The 18475-nt window shown below is 40.6% G+C and overlaps 1 protein-coding gene and 1 long non-coding RNA gene across 4 annotated transcripts in view; one reads left to right on the plus strand and one right to left on the minus strand.

Moving 5' to 3' along the window:
• Nucleotides 1-18475, minus strand: part of LOC310695360 (uncharacterized protein) — an 88544-nt gene that overhangs the window by 16346 nt on the left and 53723 nt on the right. For all 3 annotated transcript variants that reach the window (XM_083479532.1, XM_083479533.1, XM_083479531.1), the window contains exons 2-7: nucleotides 12580-12881; nucleotides 10778-10851; nucleotides 9879-9964; nucleotides 8869-8908; nucleotides 7115-7195; nucleotides 3973-4080 (exon numbers count right to left, since the gene is read on the minus strand). In XM_083479532.1, coding sequence (XP_083335658.1) covers nucleotides 3973-4080; nucleotides 7115-7195; nucleotides 8869-8908; nucleotides 9879-9964; nucleotides 10778-10843 — 381 coding nt within the window. In that variant the 5' untranslated portion in view covers nucleotides 10844-10851; nucleotides 12580-12881. The remainder of the gene's footprint in view (nucleotides 1-3972; nucleotides 4081-7114; nucleotides 7196-8868; nucleotides 8909-9878; nucleotides 9965-10777; nucleotides 10852-12579; nucleotides 12882-18475) is intronic.
• Nucleotides 4-2941, plus strand: LOC310695802. Its single transcript, XR_014520233.1, has 2 exons — nucleotides 4-1555; nucleotides 2503-2941. It is a non-coding gene; the product is annotated as an uncharacterized lncRNA (long non-coding RNA).

The raw sequence follows: 18475 nt of genomic DNA on the forward strand, positions 1-18475 counted from the left end.
ATGAAGGAAGATGGGTTAAAGCATTAAGAAAATATTTTGAAGTATCTAGAGGTATCGGAATCTCTGCTTTTGAATGGCTTAACAACATAGACAACAGAAAACACTAACTGAAGTTGATGCACATAATTTGGAATAATACAGCAGTCAAATAAGAGGTGTTACTGGTAAGGAAAATCTACTTATGTATGTGGTTTAACTAACTGTTAGAGCTGGTATGGCTAACTTTTTTGGCCAGAGGACCACATTCACCCTTGGGTAACCCTCTGGGGGCTCCATACCAGTTGTAGGTGTAGCCAGCCCACACTCTCACATACATGAGAGTGAACCCATAAATAGCACACAGCCAATCTGTGCAGATCAGTTGAAGGGGGGCGTTAATCATCCCTTTGGCTCTCAGCAAATGTTTGGCCAGGGAGGAAGCAATTTGCATCCTTACTAGGGTGCTGGGGCTCTAGTGTGTCTACTTTATTTCCCCGCTTTTTTCTCTTATGGCACCAATAATATCTTGTGGGGTTTTGGGAGAGTTAGAAAAAAATGCTCTGAGAGCCAGATCAGAACCCTGAATGCCGGATTAGAGAGTTTGACTAGGACCAGGGTTAAAATCTCCACTCAACTATAAAGTTAACTGGGTGATTTTGGGCCCGTCACTATCGCTCAACCAAACCAACCTCACAAGGTGTTTGTGAGGATAAAATGGGAAAGGGGAGAACCTTGACCTCTTTGGAGGAAATGTGGGATATAAGTGTAGTAACAACTAACTAACCAAATAACTCAAAAGAGACTTTTCTGTTGTTCAGTTATCTGGGGCTATCAAGCTATGACAATATTCAAATGCAGACAAACATTCTGAAATACTTTACAGTTATCTCTTAGGCTGTCTTGATGTAACTTTTTGCCATATCCCACAAAAGTCCCACCCCATAAATCTTCCCAATCTTCCCAGAGTCTTTTTCAAACTGCAGGTCGCTTATGTTATTATTTTTACTCAAGGGAACATGCTGGGAAGTTCATCATATTCTATATAAGCCAGTCTACTTGCATGCCAGACACTCCTGCTTTTCAACATAACCTTCTGTGTCTGCCCTCAAAGAAGCACATGGATAATGCATTACACTTTCATTGATGGAAGCAATACACAGATGCCCTTTGTGAAAAATCAAACTGAAGGAAATAGTCCTGAGTTGGCAAAATGGATTGCTGACAGAGAAGGAAGAATGTGTGCACACACTTTGGTCAGACACATAAACTCCAATCTAGAGGGGCATACAGAATGTATTTTGCATAGATGAAGGCGTGCTGGATTTGGATATGAAGCTGTAGCCAAAGCAAGCATGAATCTTTGTTTCTAGTAGCAAGATGCTTAAAATAGTTTGGACGACAAAGGCCCATAGATTTTATTGGAAATCAATCCTTTCACATTCCCTTATGAAAATCTGGCTCCGGCTTTCTTTGAGATCACGAAGAGCTAATTTCTGGCCTCAGGTGGCACGAAGGATGAGGAGGATTATGAAGAGCCGATTTCCTGGATTTATGTTCATGAAAAGCCTATTATACAGTGAGTCTCTTGTTTATTGCAGACCCCTCAGGAGCTTAGTTAAACTGCTTGTGACTTTTGTTTATTCTAATCACTTGCTGTGTGACATGGCTAGGTGGGAACATCCCCTGAACAGGATGCAAAGGCAATAGTTGAGATAATTCTCTTGATAACCATGCCTCAGAAGTACAACTGTTTTAGTTAGTGGAAGTAGATTCCACCTAAACATTAGGAAGAACTTCCTGACAGTAAGAGCTGTTCGACAGTGGAATTTGCTGCCAAGGAGTGTGGTGGAGTCTCCTTCTTTGGAGGTCTTTAAGCAGAGGCTTGACAACCATATGTCAGGAGTGCTCTGATGGTGTTTCCTGCTTGGCAGGGGGTTGGACTCGATGGCCCTTGTGGTCTCTTCCAACTCTATGATTCTAAGTAGTTACTGGGAAATGTTGGGATCGATGACACGCCAGTCATGTGTTCATAGGTAGCATGTGATTACTTTATACTCTGCAACTATCTGGATGTTTTAAAAGAACTGATTTTGTTACGCTCTTTTGTAACCAACTGGAGTCTTATGTCCATACTTCCAAGTTCCACTGATAGGCTTACAAAACATTGTTTATGGGACTCAATGGCTCAACAAAATAAGAAACTGACAGATTCTCACAGATGAAGCACCTTCCTCCTTCCTATGTTCTGAGGAAAGAAACTGTCTGAATTATTAAACATTGTACATCAAACATTTCTGAGGACTCCAGGAAAAGAGGATGAGGGGTCTACAGAGAATTATTTGTGGACCCTGTTGTTAACTCCACTCTGGCTTCAGAGAGCATGTGGCAATCACATGTTCGCTCTGAAGTTTTGGCCCATACTAACTGTGGCATATGCATATAATTTGGGAAATGACAGAGCCGTTTGAATCCCCCCTTCAAAATGCTTTTGCTTTTCTTAATAAACACCACTCTCATTTGCAGTACAGAACTGGCTGTATAAATGGTGCCTCTGCTTTCAAAAGAAGCACCTTTGTGGCTTTTATATTATGAGACACAAGACTGGCTGTGGAAAGAACCTTGGAGAAAACAGGACAGCTCAAAAGTTTTCAGAAGACAATAAATCTCTTGCATCTGTGACAAGCCTGCTTTTAGAAATGGAATTCTTCCAGGGGTGTCAGTGACAAATCATTGTTGACCAGGTGCTTGCTACCAAGGAAAAAATCCCTAAAATTGGGATTAAATTGAGGTAGGGAGATATTGCTAAAGCAAATACTGTTATATACATTTTTGTTTAAATGATACTTACGGTACTTAATTTATTTTTTGTATATAAAAAAGGCTAAAAATCATAAATAACATATGGGAGAAATCTCCAGAAAAAAACATGATAGATACCGGTAAGTAAAAGTAACATATAAAATGAAGGTTGGTGTTTAGTCTGATTATTCTGTCTCTCTTCACAAGTTCCATATTATGCAGCACACAGTTCCCAATATATTGGTCATTGATGCAGATTATGCTGTTTTTATTAAAAGGAAGAGCAGCCTAGAAATCAATGGATAGAATCCTGAGATAAACAAAACAAAACTCTGCTCATGCAGTAGAGCTTTCCTGGTTCCTCTCCTACTATCCCTTGCCTGCCCTCAAGCTGTTCCAGAGAGTTAATGAGCCCCTGGAATGGCACACAATGTGATTCAAGAGCCTACAAGAAGATAGAGGAAAACTAAGATAATTTGGTGGGGCTGCCTTGCACAAGGAAATTTCTGTTCCTGCAAGATATCTCTGGACCCAGGAATATGTATTGAATAGTGTTTTAGCAGTCAAATATACTTTGTTTCACAGAAGTACAGATATCTTTTACAATCTTAGGTTTTCACACCCATATTTTTCATTTATTGCATACAGTCTGCGTGTTCCTCAAGACTGTGCTTTTGTATTGGGGATATGACAGGTTTTCAGCATTAGGGTTCGCAAAGTCTCGTGTTTGGGAAAATGATATTCTTCTTCCTGGGAGTGATTCATTGCTGTGTGGAATATGATTGCAGAAGTATCATGGTCATCAACTGGATAACTTTGGTCACATAACTAATTAGGACAATTTAGCATTTGATAAGCATTTTTTAAAAACATTTTTTCTCTCATTCATTCATTCATTTATTGGAGGGTATGCATTCTCCTATTGTACAGTTATGCACGGGAGAGCTCACTTACTCTCTATCTTTTTTAAAACAGAGAAGGGAAGCATTGAACATTGTGCACACCATATTTCTGACAGTCAAATGCCTTCCTTCACTTTTGAATTAAAGTAAGTTAAAGTGCTAAAATATGAAGAAGAAAAAAGCTGAAAAACTTACTGAACTGAAAGGGGGGGGGAAGCAGTTGAGCGGTTGGCTGGTTAGTGTCCCACCATACCATGAACTTCTGTGTTGTATGAAACCAAATATGACTTACCTCATACTTTCCTTCATTCTCCATCTTAATGTTTTCAATATCCAGCAGGAGTGACCAGACTTGGCCTCGCACCTGGAGGGGAATCCCTTTATAAACTCTGCGGAACATCTACACAGTTTTAAAAGAAAAGTAAAGTAAATCAGAACAAACTGCTGAGGGGTGTGGGTGTGTGGGTGTGTGTTTTAAATGTAACAAAACTTGTAGCAGGTTGGCAGTGCTTATACAGATTATCTAGTCATTCTGAAACAAAATGTCCCAGTGAGATATCCCTTGGGGGAAGCAGAGGGGAGGAAGTCCCACTGCACTTGTCGTGCTGACTTCAACTAGTGCAACAACTTAGTTGAATCCGGCCCGTGTGTGTGTACATATATATAATGGCACTGGTCTATTTAATTTTTGCTCAAGAAGCTCAAAGAATCTTGAAACAAGTGACTGTCAATTCAGCAAAACATTTTTTTACTTATTCTTCCTCTCCATTTCACTCCCCTCAAGTTCTCTAGGGAATAATAAGACGAATAAGGCATTCTAGAGAAGGCCAGACCTTTAAACAAAAAACCCCAGCATTGGCTCTTTCATTATAGACCAGCAGTGGGTAAGACTCTGCAGTACAGTCACAGAAATAAATGGGTGATGTTATGACTAGCACCAGTGCATTAAGTTTCACTTATATTCTTTGTTGAATCATGATTGTTTTAATAAGGCACCTGAATACACAAATGTGTGTGTGCGCGCGCGTGTGCACACACACACAAAATGTAGCAGCAATGTAACACAAATTCTGTATCAGGAACAGAAGCACTTTGAGACATGTATAGAATCATACAATTACCTCTTTTTACATAATTATTTTTACTTCTGAACAGGAAAAAGAGGAACTATGCAAGGCACTGAAGCCTTTACCAATTGCTCAGTAGAAATCCTATTCTCCCCATTCCACACCACCCAGCTTCTATGGTTTCACCAGAACCTGTTCAGATATTAACATGCTTATTTGTGTATCCATAAAAGCTACCGGTATACATTTTTCAAACAGAGATTTTTAGGGCACCATATTCCCTGCTCACAAAAAATCCATGTTTATACAGTGTGATATCTGAATACTACAGTATTCCTAACTGGACTGGAATGTACTGATTTAATGAGAAAAAGAAAATGAAAGGTATGGGGGGATATTCTATGAGCAGAGGAAAGATTAAGCCACAATAAATACCAGTAGTTTATTAAATCAGGGTACAATGGCAGTACAAAAATTATATGATACCCAGGATTCCAGGCCATCCCAGGCTAGTTAAATTCCTTTCCACATTGCTTCAGAGATCAGTGGTAACTGCATTTTCTTATACAATTAAGAAGTCTACAGAGAACGGAGCAGATTTTTGCTATGGTTCTAAAAGTTCGATTTTTAATTAGTGCAAACCCAACAGCATGTAGAGTAAATAGCTTTCAGCACTACTTCTCTGCCAATATTTCATTTCAGAGCATTGCAGGGAGCAAGTGCCCAACAAAATAAAATTATAATGAACAAACTGCCTCTAGTTTATCTATCTGAAGTTCTCATCCACTTAAAATCAAAGTTGTAAAATGCCTCAGTGCCCTGAGAATCACTAATCACAGAAGGGCAGCCATTTCACTTTGAAACAAACTGTTTTAGGAAACAATAATCCACCCTGAGAAAGCAATTCCCTCTTTCCCTTCATGTTTTTCTCTGACTCTTAACGTTTTTAAATAAGGAAGGATTTCCAAAGGCAACTGAAAGGATTTGCTCTGGATATTTTATTATGTTTTTATATGTTTTTTTATTCCGTATTTTTATTGCTATCTTATTGTTGATAAATGCTTTGAGACCATTTGGTGAAAATGTAGAAGACAAATTGAAACAAACCAACCTCTGGGAGCTGAATAATTTTACATGGTATTGCAGAGCTGCTCACCTAATTCTTAGAAGAAGGTGCTTACAAGAAGGAAGCATTTTAACTTTCCTTCATTTGGATTAGGGCCCATGCACTCCTAAAATTACAGTACAACCAACTCTGCAAATAACTGCTTGCCAAATGCCACTGATCATAATCCAGGCCTCTCTCTCCCATCCTTTTCTCTGAAACCTGCAATTCAAGCAAAACTAGTGCAATGTACACGTTGTTGAACAACTCTGACTAGGAGCACTGATATTTGGGCTCCTTTTCCAGCATGATAAGATGCTTTAAGGCTGGTGGACTTTTTTAAGCCTTAGGCACAGTTGACTAAATGATCCATTTTTACAATTATTATAATATTTATATCCTGTTTTTTCCCTAGTCAAGGAGACTTACACAGATAAAATAGAACAAGCTAAAAACACAGAAAAGACCATTATTAAAATGCAACCGAACACTAATTACAATGGGACGGTTGTAGCACTAAGTATTTGAGATTTCATATGTAGGGTGAATGACACAAAATGAACACTTCACCATTCTGTAATTGCTCTGTTGGGTCTAGTATGCTTCTTTCTGTAGTGAGCTAGCCATTCCCAGAATGTGCAGAGTCCTAATTCCACAATGCCAAATTTGCTAATAAATTCCAATTCAATTGGGGAGTCTCCTTTTGCTTATTCGTATGCCTTAGTCTGAGTATGACAGAGCATTATTCACCACAGAATGTTACTGAACAGTCAGACTCAGCAACTGGGATTAAGTACTGCTGTAATCAGAGGCCCAAGCAATCTTCTTGAAAAATTTACACACATTTCTCATTCACATAGCTGAAAGTGGCCAGAGGACAGAAACAAAGCCTTCAATGGCCTACTCAGTTTTCGGCACCACAATTGTGAAAAGAAAGGACACAATACACTCTTCAGTCTTCCATTTTCTTAAAATAAAGGCTAGAATACAGTGGTACCTCGGGTTAAGTACTTAATTTGTTCTAGAGGTCTGTTCTTATCCTGAAACTGTTCTTAACCTGAAGCACCACTTTAGCTAATGGGGCCTCCTGCTGCCGCTGCGCTGCCACTGCACAATTTCTGTTCTCATCCTGAAGCTAAGTTCTTAACCCGAGGTACTATTTCTGGGTTAGTGGAGTCTGTAACCTGAAGCGTATGTAACCTGAAGTGTATGTAACCCGAGGTACCACTGTAATGCTACTAAAATGTGTTACAATTCCGCACCTTTTCACTGTTTCTGTATTTTCCCCATTTTCTTAACATCTTCAGCCATTTGTCCACTCGTTCAATTTCCTGAAGTTTTTGCTGGAACAGAATTTTGAAAGTGTAGTTTAGAGGGTTTATTTCCAATTTGTGTGAGCAAGAAAGGAGGGAGAGCTAGATATCCAAGCCATCAGAATATAGAGTCATATGGTGCATGTAAGACATTAGCTTTAAATATTTTAGCTTTAAACAGACAAGAAGGAATTTCCCCAACTGCATTCATTCCTTATGCTAGAAAGTAGAAGGTTCCAAATAAAATTTTAGCTCATATGCTACTTTAGGGGTAGAAAACCATTAGTTCTCCAGATATTACTGGACTACAACTTCCATCATCCTTGACTATTGGCCATGTTGGCTGAAAAGGATGGGAGCTGGAGTCCAACAGGATCTAGAGAAAAAATAAAAAATTCCTTCCAGTAGCACCTTAAAGACCAACTAAGTTAGTTCTTGGTATGAGCTTTCGTGTGCATGCACACTTCTTCAGATATCTGAAGAATCTGAAGAATATCTGAAGAAGTGTGCATGCACACGAAAGCTCATACCAAGAACTAACTTAGTTGGTCTTTAAGGTGCTACTGGAAGGAATTTTTTATTTTGACTATGGCAGACCAACACGGCTACCTATCTACTACTGGAACCATGGAAGGCACCACATTGAGCCGCATGAAATGGAAGTCCATCAACCTCACCAAGAAACTTGCACAGGTACAGACTGATATCTTCTTTCTTACTAAATGCAAGAACCTGGACATTATACCCAAGGGTCTTAGAATTAAGAACCCTCTACAATCCACATATCCCACTGAATATGCAAGAAAACTATGCTGGTATCTGAAGAAGTGTGCATGCACACGAAAGCTCATACCAAGAACTAACTTAGTTGGTCTTTAAGGTGCTACTGGAAGGAATTTTTTATTTTGACTATGGCAGACCAACACGGCTACCTATCTACTACAGGATCTAGAGAGTTTGAGGTTAGGCACTCCTGTGCTATTCCTTTAGTATTATTATCTTGAATCTCATCCAAACTGTACAATGTATGATATGGCTTAACAAAATGCTGTACAGCTAGGTTTGCATAAACCTACTCTGAGCATGGCAAATGCTCTTTCATTCAACTGCAACAGCACATATGACCCACAAGCAAGATACTGAATGATTTGATGGATGATGGACTTGACCCTAAAAAAGACAGGAATATCACAGAGTGAGGTGCTTAGACTCCCTCAACTAGGTTTGCAGATCTAATGACTACAGTGCCACACTTTCTCATCTCTAATTTATCCATAATGCCCAACCATCCTTCTAATTATTGCCAGCAAAATTTACAAGAATTCAGCAGCTGACCATTCTTCCTCAGGTCAAGCTAAGCTGCTAAGCAGCCTCCCAGTTTTGCATGTGAAGTTTTGGTGCTGCATTTTAGAATCTACAGAGGAAATATAATCAAACCTTCCTTGTGATGAAGTTCCATTATCTTCATAGCTGACTAAGGCCTAAACACAGTCATCTGGAAGTCTAATTGAAATCAGCAGGACTTGCTTCCAAGCAAGCGTGTTTATGTTGGGATGAAGAGCTATTATTATTTATCCAGAGAGCTAAGATTCTTATGTTAATAATTGCAGTGTCTTTCATCACTTGCTACTGAAAAACAAACACAGCAGCAGCTGCCACCCCCCCCCAATTACTCCATAGAAAGAAAAGCTCCCAGTTCCTACCTTCTCCTCCAGAGCACTGCGGGTTGGTAGCTCATGCTCACTGAAAGATGAAAAATTCTAAATGAACCAATGCATAATGCAAGAAGTGTACAAGCAAAGTGATCCTGTACAGAAAGGAGGTCTGACGGTAAGCTTCAAATGATGGGGGACGGACAGACATAGGATTGTATATAAAGTAGCACTAAGTGACTCATTCCACCAGTGCAAGGATTTCTGCTTTTGCAATGGAACATTTCACCACTCTTCTCTCCCTTTACTGCCCAAAAATCTGTTATAGGGGCTCCTCCAACCCTCCACAGCAGATTTGGAGAGGCTACAGGGTGTGTATGAGTGAAGAAGGGAGGAAGTTCCACTGTGTAGGTGAAAATTCTTGCACTGATGGGATGCATTAGGTGGAGACTGCCCATAGCAGCTTACTGGTCTACTACTTGGCTAAGGAGGTTCTTGTTAACTTGACCATTTCTTTATTTCACATTTGATCAATGATGCCTGGCCCCAGAAAATGTGGAAACAGTGTCAGAAGGGAGATCTCCCTTGGGCTCTTGTTCACAGATGGATACAATACATAAAACAAAAAGCTATAAATTTGCATAAACCACATAATAGAGGTGGCAAAAAAGAGGGGTTAAAATGATACCCACTCTGAACACCTGCATCCCTCGAAAGGGCAGCTGTAGAAAGCTGAAACACTGCTACATTTCCATGCTTTTCAGAAACTGTTTACATCCTAAGTATATAATCTGCCCATATAAAGGAAACACAAATATTGATTTCCAAGGACCAAGCTGTCTCATAGCTTAGCTGTACCTTATCATGGCAGGAGTTTTCATAAGCAACAGAAAGTAATTTTCTCTCTGCTTCTGACTTGCACAAGTGGACAAAAATACTAGTAAAGGCACTTGGCTGAGGTACAGTGGTGGAGGACACAACCATGACAGTGAAAGGGATGCAACTGCGGCCTTCAGCACTAGTTTCAGCAAAATGAAGAGGACAAGAAAAGGGGAACTCACTGCAAAAACCCAAATCTGTCAGTGACTTTGTAGAGAGTGAAGTCAGCATCTTCCCATGGATCAATCTGAGCTCCTTCCTGCCTTCCCTGTAAAGAAGGTTGCACAATAGTTTACACTATGGTGACTAACAGATGATATCATTTTGAGAAGAAATGGAGAAAATTTATGATGCCATCTGTTCTTATGTCATTTTTACTCATCCGAGACTAACCATGGGTTGATTTTGTGTCTTTTATAAGCTATAAGCGTAAAGCAGGTCAGCAAAGTGATGGGTGGGTATGAACTAATATTTGTACAATATTTGTACAATGGCAGCAGTGCATACCTATGATATGCACTGGGCACAAATACGTTGTTTTGGGTTGCAAGTACCTCACTTCTACAATGACTACAGTATCACTGCTCTTCTTTGCCTGTGGCTCAGCATGAAACTGGAGGGGACCATTTAAAAGATTATACATTATGGACAAGAAGGACCAAGGATGGGAAATGAAAATGTAGCACTTATAGCTTTCCTTATCATTGTGTTTTGAGACCCTGAACCCTTTACTGAAGTTTCTGCTTTCTGCAGAGTGTTGGGGAAATACATGTCTGGCTGCAGAACCAGAGGGCACACAGCGAAAACAAGCTGCATAGAATATAGTCAATATACTGGGGCCAATTAATCCCTCACTTGCTAGGACCCCATGGTCCCTTCATCCCTCCAAAATGTATGAAAAACCAAATAATAAGGATGATTTGAAGATGGATGGCATTGATCAAGGGAAAATTGAATATCCTATATTGCTATTTTCTGAATCTGGTTGACTTACTACAAGTTCCTGTGTTCTGTAGACAGTTAAGCCAAAATAAATCTTTGGTTGGTAGCATATTAAGTGGGAGGAAAGCAAGGTTCTTACCTTCTCATACTTCGCAATGATTTCTGCCCTTTCCTCTGCTATTAAGGCATCTATATCTTTCTTCATGTCAAAGGCTGTAAGAAAAGGAAAAGGTGAACAATGACATTATATGCAGCAGTCATAGCAGGGGGGGCGGCAAATGTGTTAATAGAAAAAGGCTTCACTTACAACTAAAAGCGATAAGCCCTATCCTAAAGCTAAATAACAGGCTTAAGCTGCAAAATCCCAATAAAATATATACTGAGTTCATATTGCACAACTCAAGCTTTTTGGAGGGGGGGAATCACCACCAGCAAGAAAAAGACAGGCAACTAAAGGTAATTATTGCAAGAAGCAGCACCTTCAAAATCTTTCCAGGTTTTCAATCACATTTATCAAATTTTCTACAGATAGGAATATACATATAGTATTATTGATTTACAATGAAAATTATATTCCATTATCTATAATAATATGCCAACTCAAGTCCACTTACAACAGTATAAAATAAACATAGCAAAAATATGAGATAAACAAAGCAACTACAAAAGCAATAAAACAACAGGAAAGGGTTGACTTGAAGCTGTGACTCATACTTGTGATGACAAGGGGAATGCAACTGCAATCCTAGACACTCTCCTAATCAAACATGTTGATAATGCTTTTTAAATAGAGACAGAAAGCTACCAGTCCAGAATTGTTCAAGATAAAAACCAGAGTTAATTTATCCTGCCGTTCACTTATACCTGTCTAACTGCATGAGACGACAGCACAACCACTGTGTTAGAATACAGGCCACACCAAATTCCCATAAAGCAGAGGTCAGGATTGAAGGGCAATTAAAAATAAAGAAGAATGGAGAGTGCTGAACACCTCTCTCAACTAAAATTTAGTCCTAAACCCATTTCTTTTGGCTATTTTTCATTTTGCATGGGTTACTTCTAGTCTTGGGATACCTAGGGCAAGAAAAATGTCCCTGAAGGGGTGGGTGGTACTGAAGATATATTTTAGCACCTATTCTGCATTTATGAAACCCCCTGTGCACCTTACAGGAATTTAATGGTAACCAGATACTAAAATACAAGACTGCCATCGGTTCATGAGGGAGGGTAGTGGATGCACCTCCATCTTCTGTTGGAATATCTGGCACCACTGGGGTGGGGGTGTCTTCTGATAAGACTACTTGGGCCTCTCCCAAACAACAAGCTTCCCCCTCTTATCCTATTTCTCCTCTCTTTCTGATTAGTCATGCCAAGAGGTCTCCATAGGGCTCATGACAGGTACACTCCCGTATGCACAATAAATTTGGTTATGTGGTTGGAAAGAACAGATAGTTAACATCAGGAGTAAGTTCTTCCACCTAACCTGATCCATGGAATAGGTTAAGCAGAACATTATGAAATGGCGGCCAACTCTGTGTGGTACAAATGCTGCCAGGATTGTGAAGGATGACAGCTGATCACAGAACATGGAGGTGTTTCAGAACTGGTTTCAAACCTCCTGGGGTAGACCTCCCCAGCAGAAAAAGGCATGCAAATTGGGTGAAAAACTGTAGAGCAGCAAAAACTTGGGTCTCTTTCATCATGGGATTCCACCTGCACTGAAAAAGTCCAGGAATAGCAGAAGTCTCAGCCTTTTGAGTCTCCCTTTCTTTCTTTAGAGTATACTAAGTAGGTCAGTACACAAGCTGGAAGCCCTAAATCATGGTAACCCTTTATTTAGCCTCAGTATTTATTCTGCTCTGTCAAAAGCACTAAATCCACATAAGCATTCACAGGAAATGAAACAAGTGAATGCTGCAGATGAAACACGGAAGGCCTTACCTGAGATGGTCCTTACGTCTCACGCTGCACGTCTTGAGGCTGGGGTGGCCTCTCCCTCCTTGATGCTACCTGACAGAAAACATTCCAAGTGCTCAATGTGCCTCTTTGCATCCACCTCTTCCGTCCGCAGCTGGCACTTTCAGGCAGTCATTAGCATGGTCCCTCTCAGCCTTGCCCACCAAACTCCATAGTCAGTGAAAACTTTTCTGCTTTTTTCTACACAACTGATGATCATTGGTCAGGTTGAAATAAATATTGCTTTTCCTTTTTATGCAGATGATCTCCTTCTTCCAATGGATTGACTGGGGAGGAAATTTGAAAACAAATATAACTTTTTAAGCCTCAAAAACTACGACCCCCCCCCCCAAGAATTGAAATGCCTTCATCACAAACTGAGTTCTCATATTACTTCGAGTAAGGGAGCAGATATGTAAAATCCCAGAGCAAAAATCATGGCCACTGTGCTAGCTAAAACCATTGTCTAGATTAGCATTATGTGTGAACCTGCACTCATGGCTTATCTCACTCTAGAATAACCATGAGATTTCTCCTTCATTTATTCCTAATGACTTGTTTGGGGTAGACAAATCTCAAGCCTGGGTCTGCCAGTGGGAAGCCACCAATTAAGGGATTTCAGGAAGGAGCAGAATTTGTATAAGATAATATGTGCAGAAGTTCACAGAGACAAACTATTCCTTATGCAAAACACACTGTATGCTTTAGATCAGGGGTCTGCAACCTTTAAGACAAAAAGAGCCACTTGGACCCGTTTCCGAAGGAAAAACAACAACTGGGAGCCGCAAAACCATTGTGACATTTAAAACAAATATATCTCTGGAGCCACGATCTGACAGCGGGCGGGAAGGTGACGTCGGGACGGTGTGTGACTAACGCACGCACCGCCCCCATGCGACGTAACAGCCAGTACAGCGCCCGCCACAGTGAGGAGTGTCGGGGTGCACAATGCGCCTCCTCCCCTCACTAGTATCCACCCCGGAGCCGCAGCAAAGATGTAAAAGAGCCACATGTGGCTCCGGAGCCGCAGGTTGCAGACCCCTGCTTTAGATAGTACATAACTTTGGATACCTCTGATTTAGCCCAATCTAACAACATTGTGTATTTTCTGATACCAGTTATACTTTTTTCTTAGCTAGCAAAAAAATTTATTCTGAACAGTAAATAGTTGTTCATGCTGTACTGCATTTTTTTTAGGGGTGGAATTTTGCTGTCACTTTACAAGGCACTCATGATTAAGTTTTTAAAATGAATGAGAGAGAGAGAGAGAGAGAGAGGGTGAGAGAGTATGAAGCACAGGAGTTAGTATTTCTATAGTAGCATTATGTCATTTGTCGACAATTTGCTTATGTAAGGGAGCTCAGTTTAAAGGCAACATCTGATTTTAATCAGCCTTTTATTTTCTGACATGGCCGATTGGCTCTCAAAATCAGTTGTGTTCAGCACCAGTATCTTCAGGTCATTGAGGCTTCAAAGAAATGCTATGCATCAGATACCCATAAAACTCATCAAAAAAAACCCTGCCCACCTCCCAGCAAGGCTTTGCTCATGTCAGCAGAAACGAGATGTTAGTATTCTTTAATGAGACAGATTGAGTTGGATTTCTAGATTTCTGGAAAAAACTAAGAAAGAACTTAAAGAAGTAGCACACAGCACAGCACCCCAGCATAGAATGGTAATCACAACACCAGTTGTTAAACTGATTCTTTTTAACCAGTTCGCTTAGAGAAGAGGGAGCAATGAGATAGAGCTATATGACAACAATCAAAATGACATGCAATGGCCATAGATCAGTGTCTCCATAAGCAGATCTGCTGCAAGCTGGGATAGAGAGGGAAATTCAGTTCTGTTCACATTTCATGAGGACTTTTTGAAAGAAAAGAAAATCACAAACGAATGCAGAAATTTGGAGATCTGAAGGTCAGAAAAATGTGAAACTGAGAGATTCCTCCTTCCTTTGCACCAAGGAAGTGCAAAGCAAGGGATGGAGGTACAATTTGGAATACTAAAAGTGGGAGACCCGGCAAGATGTGCTAAACTCACCCACGCTCCTCTCAAGAGTGGGCTCCAGTATTGAAAGCAAGTCCAACTGGAGAAAAGCAGTTGCAAGGGGATTATTCAGCATTCAGCCGCCCATCCCTGCACACCACTAGCATTTTAAATTGTATCACCACAGCACAGGATGGAGCTACATTAGGCCCTCATACTATTTTGCTGTAATTTACATGATCATTCTATTTTCACAGCAGTTGGGAATCACTCAGAGCAGTGGCATAGCTAGCCACCCAGGTGCCCAGGGCAGTGCACACACGCCCTGTGCTCAAGTGAGCTGCCCATGGGGGCGGGGCAAGCCTACCATTGGGTGGGGCAAGCCGGGACAGGGTGCGCTGCGCAGAGCCTTGACGCTGCCTCCCCCTCATCTAAAGGGCAGCTGAGGGAGAGGTGGCTGGCAGGCGTAAGCCCCTTACTGCGAGCCTGCAGGCGCCCGAGCCACCGTGTCACTCCTACATGCCACAGTGTGGCAGCCAGTGTCCTAGCTACGCCTCTTGACTCAGAGCACACTCCTATTTGTTTTTTCTCCATGAGACCGGTGCCATTTTGTCACAAAGTGACATTTCAGCTTGAAATTGACAATTTTTTCAACTTTTAGAATGAAGAGCACATATGAAACAACTCTGTTCCACCCATGACTCCATCCACTCAAAGCATGCTCTCAGAAGGATGATTCACTACCTTTACAGTAATCCAGGCATTCACTCGGTCTTAGCAACCTGACCCATCACTTGTAAAACAGCACAATGCAATGGTCAAACCTATTTGTGTTGTCAAGCAACGAAGTAGTTATAATGCTTACTGTGGAAATGATGAGATTTCCTATGATCTCTATGCTGAGAGTGGTGCTCAAGCTATGTCTTCAGGGTTAACCTTGTACCTTCCTAGCCTGATAGAAAATGTAACAGAATGATGGCAGCTACAGTGGTACCTTGGGTTAAGTACTTAATTCGTTCCAGAGGTCCGTTCTTAACCTGAAACTGTTCTTAACCTGAAGCACCACTTTAGCTAATGGGGCCTCCTGCCGATGCTGTGCTGCTGCTGCACGATTTCTGTTCTCATCCTGAAGCAAAGTTCTTAACCCAAGGTACTATTTCTGGGTTAGCGGAGTGTGTAACCTGAAGCGTCTGTAACCTGAAGCGTATGTAACTCGAGGTACCACTGTACTTTGATTTCACATTGGCATGAACCCTGTTCTGCTTAGTGTTATAAAGGTGTACCCTATGGCTAGGCATCAGGCCAGTTCAACTAAATTAACCTCTGAGTCTGCGACCTCCCCTTCCCACCAACCCAGATAAAAGTTTAAAATATACTTTTGGATGAGCCATATCAGCAAAAGGAGTTGACAGAAAATAAGTGGGAGGATATTTTTGTAATGAGCAGTAAAGACTTGATAGGACAGGTTGTACTCCCAACTCCTACTTTCTATAGACTTGATGGACAGCTTAGTGTTGCTTCTGCATGTTAGAAGTATACTTTGCTTTGGTTTAAAATGAAGAAACAAGATGTTAATAAGTAGGTGTGATACTAGCAGAGACAAACTACTTTAAATAGACACTAAACTCTTCAGTGTCAACATTTTCTTCCAAGCCTTCCACAGCAATTCTTCATCTGCTATTTTTAGATCTTGCAGAGGATAATTAAGACAAACATTTGTTTTGCTTCAGCCTAGAACTCATCTGCCAGATGATGGAAGCTAAAGAAACAAGAGTTTCTTTTTTGGTCTTGGTTTAAAACAAAAAACAAAACAAAAAACCTTTTACTTGACACATACAGTATTAAATTGTACCGACCACACCAGAAAAAGTAGACAAACTGAAGAAAAATCTTTGACGCATGCACACATTTCTTAAGCCCCTCTCTCACAGATTTTACAAACAAATTAATCATTCTTATGTTCCATAAAGGATCAAATACATGCAGCTGTGCCTTTGGAAGTGTTTTGTACACACACAAATATGTCCTGTTCCAAAACTGCCAACCACTTTCTCCTGCATTTTATTTTCATGTTTGCCATTAAACCTGATTAAAATAGTTCCTTTAAACACCCCTGAAATCAAGAAGAAAAGCATCTGTGGCCAATTCAGTCTTGATTTGTGGTTTGTTAAACTGTGGCTTGGTGTCATGTGCAAGCCAGGCCAGTGCTGTAATATCTTGTTGTCCCTTAATCTTTCATAGAACTTGGTTAAATATGGTTGCTAACTATCTCTGCACTCTGTTTTAAACATTAAGCAGCCACAGCACGTAACCTAGTATTTCATGGCCAGAAGAGGGAAATCTTGTTGGTTCTGACTGATAATTTCTTAGCCCAAACCAAACAATAACCCTCTTCTTAAAAGTCCCATAACCTGTATGTTGCATTTAAGCTGGAAATGACTTCTAATTCTGGAAAAAATCATCAAGCACACTTTATTATTACAAACAGTGTATCTTAAATCCCTGCAATGACTTTTGTATAAGGCTGCAGATCTCTGCAATCCACTGTGTCCATGGGGTCTTATGCCTTAAAGTCACTTTACATAATGTCCCAGAGCTGTGTCAATTAACATTAACAGTTGGATTTTTTCCTGATGTTTATAAGTAACAACTCACATTCTGGAAAGATGTTCTAAGATGTTTTTTGTTTTGTTTTCTAAATGAAAAGAAGGGGTGCTTCCTCCCCCCCCCCTTTTCTGTGGGACACTGAACACTGGAAGAGATGCTTTCTACACTTACTGGATATCAATTATTCAATAATGGTATTTAAATAAAACTGAGGGATAATGAGGTTCTGAGACTGTCTGAAGCCAAACCCTCGAGAATAGAAGCTCAAGAGAGTCCTTGAGCTGCTCTTCACAGCAGGAAGCACTGAGAAAATTAGCTGTCACCGTGCCCTGACTGAACACACATACTGCATGAGGTTTGCTGGCCTGCTCACTTCCACTGATGCTCTTTCTGCTTGGCCTATATTTGTGCATGTATGAGGCACATGGTTTTTCTTTTTCATCTAACCTAAAGGCTGAGGACCAGTTATAATAGGAATTGGGAACCTGTGGCCCTCCAGATGATGTTGGATGAAAACTCCCATCAACTTGAACCATTGGCAATACAGGCTGGGGCCGACTGTGATGTGGTTCAACAATGTGGTCTAATAACCATCTTTTATTCTTCCTGCTGCTCTGTGAAGTTGGTTAAATATATATATGTCTTTTTCAAAGTAACTACAGTGAGCTACACAGCCAAACAGGACTTTGTCCCTTTCCTTACTGAAACCCACTTCTATCAACTTGATCATACATAAATAAAATTGGCCAGAATATAATCTGGTTGCAGCTTTGAACTGAGTCTTGCGGACAAACATCCTTTAGCATCTCTGCTGTTAGAGGGAGAGTGTGTGTGTGTGTGTGTGTGTGTGTGTGAGAGAGAGAGAGAGAGAGAGAGAGAGAAACAGTCAGATATTTCATCCATCTCTGCAAAGACAAATACCACATTTTCAACTTGCTAAAATGCAATATTGCCTCTCATTGGCATATTTTGCTTGACAAAACATGGCTTAGTAGTCCTGGATATTGTCTGCCACATCAGTGATGCATAGCATGATTTTCCCTCTGCCCTAACCCATGTCAACTCATTAGGTTTTTTTATTTATTATTATAATAAATTTATTTGGTAGCTGTGCTTTCCCTGCTATGCACACCCAGTCTAGACTGATCGTCAAGGCACAATTCACCACCCCCTAAAAATCTGGATAAACAGCCGTTAAAACCCCTCCTTCCATTAGCTGTCTGGGGTCTGTGTTTCCTGCTACTGGTTCACAGACATACCACATTATGGATAAAAGGTGGCTGGG

This window comes from Podarcis liolepis (assembly GCF_965112155.1).
Source record: "Podarcis liolepis genome assembly, chromosome: 1".
NCBI lineage: Eukaryota > Metazoa > Chordata > Lepidosauria > Squamata > Lacertidae > Podarcis > Podarcis liolepis.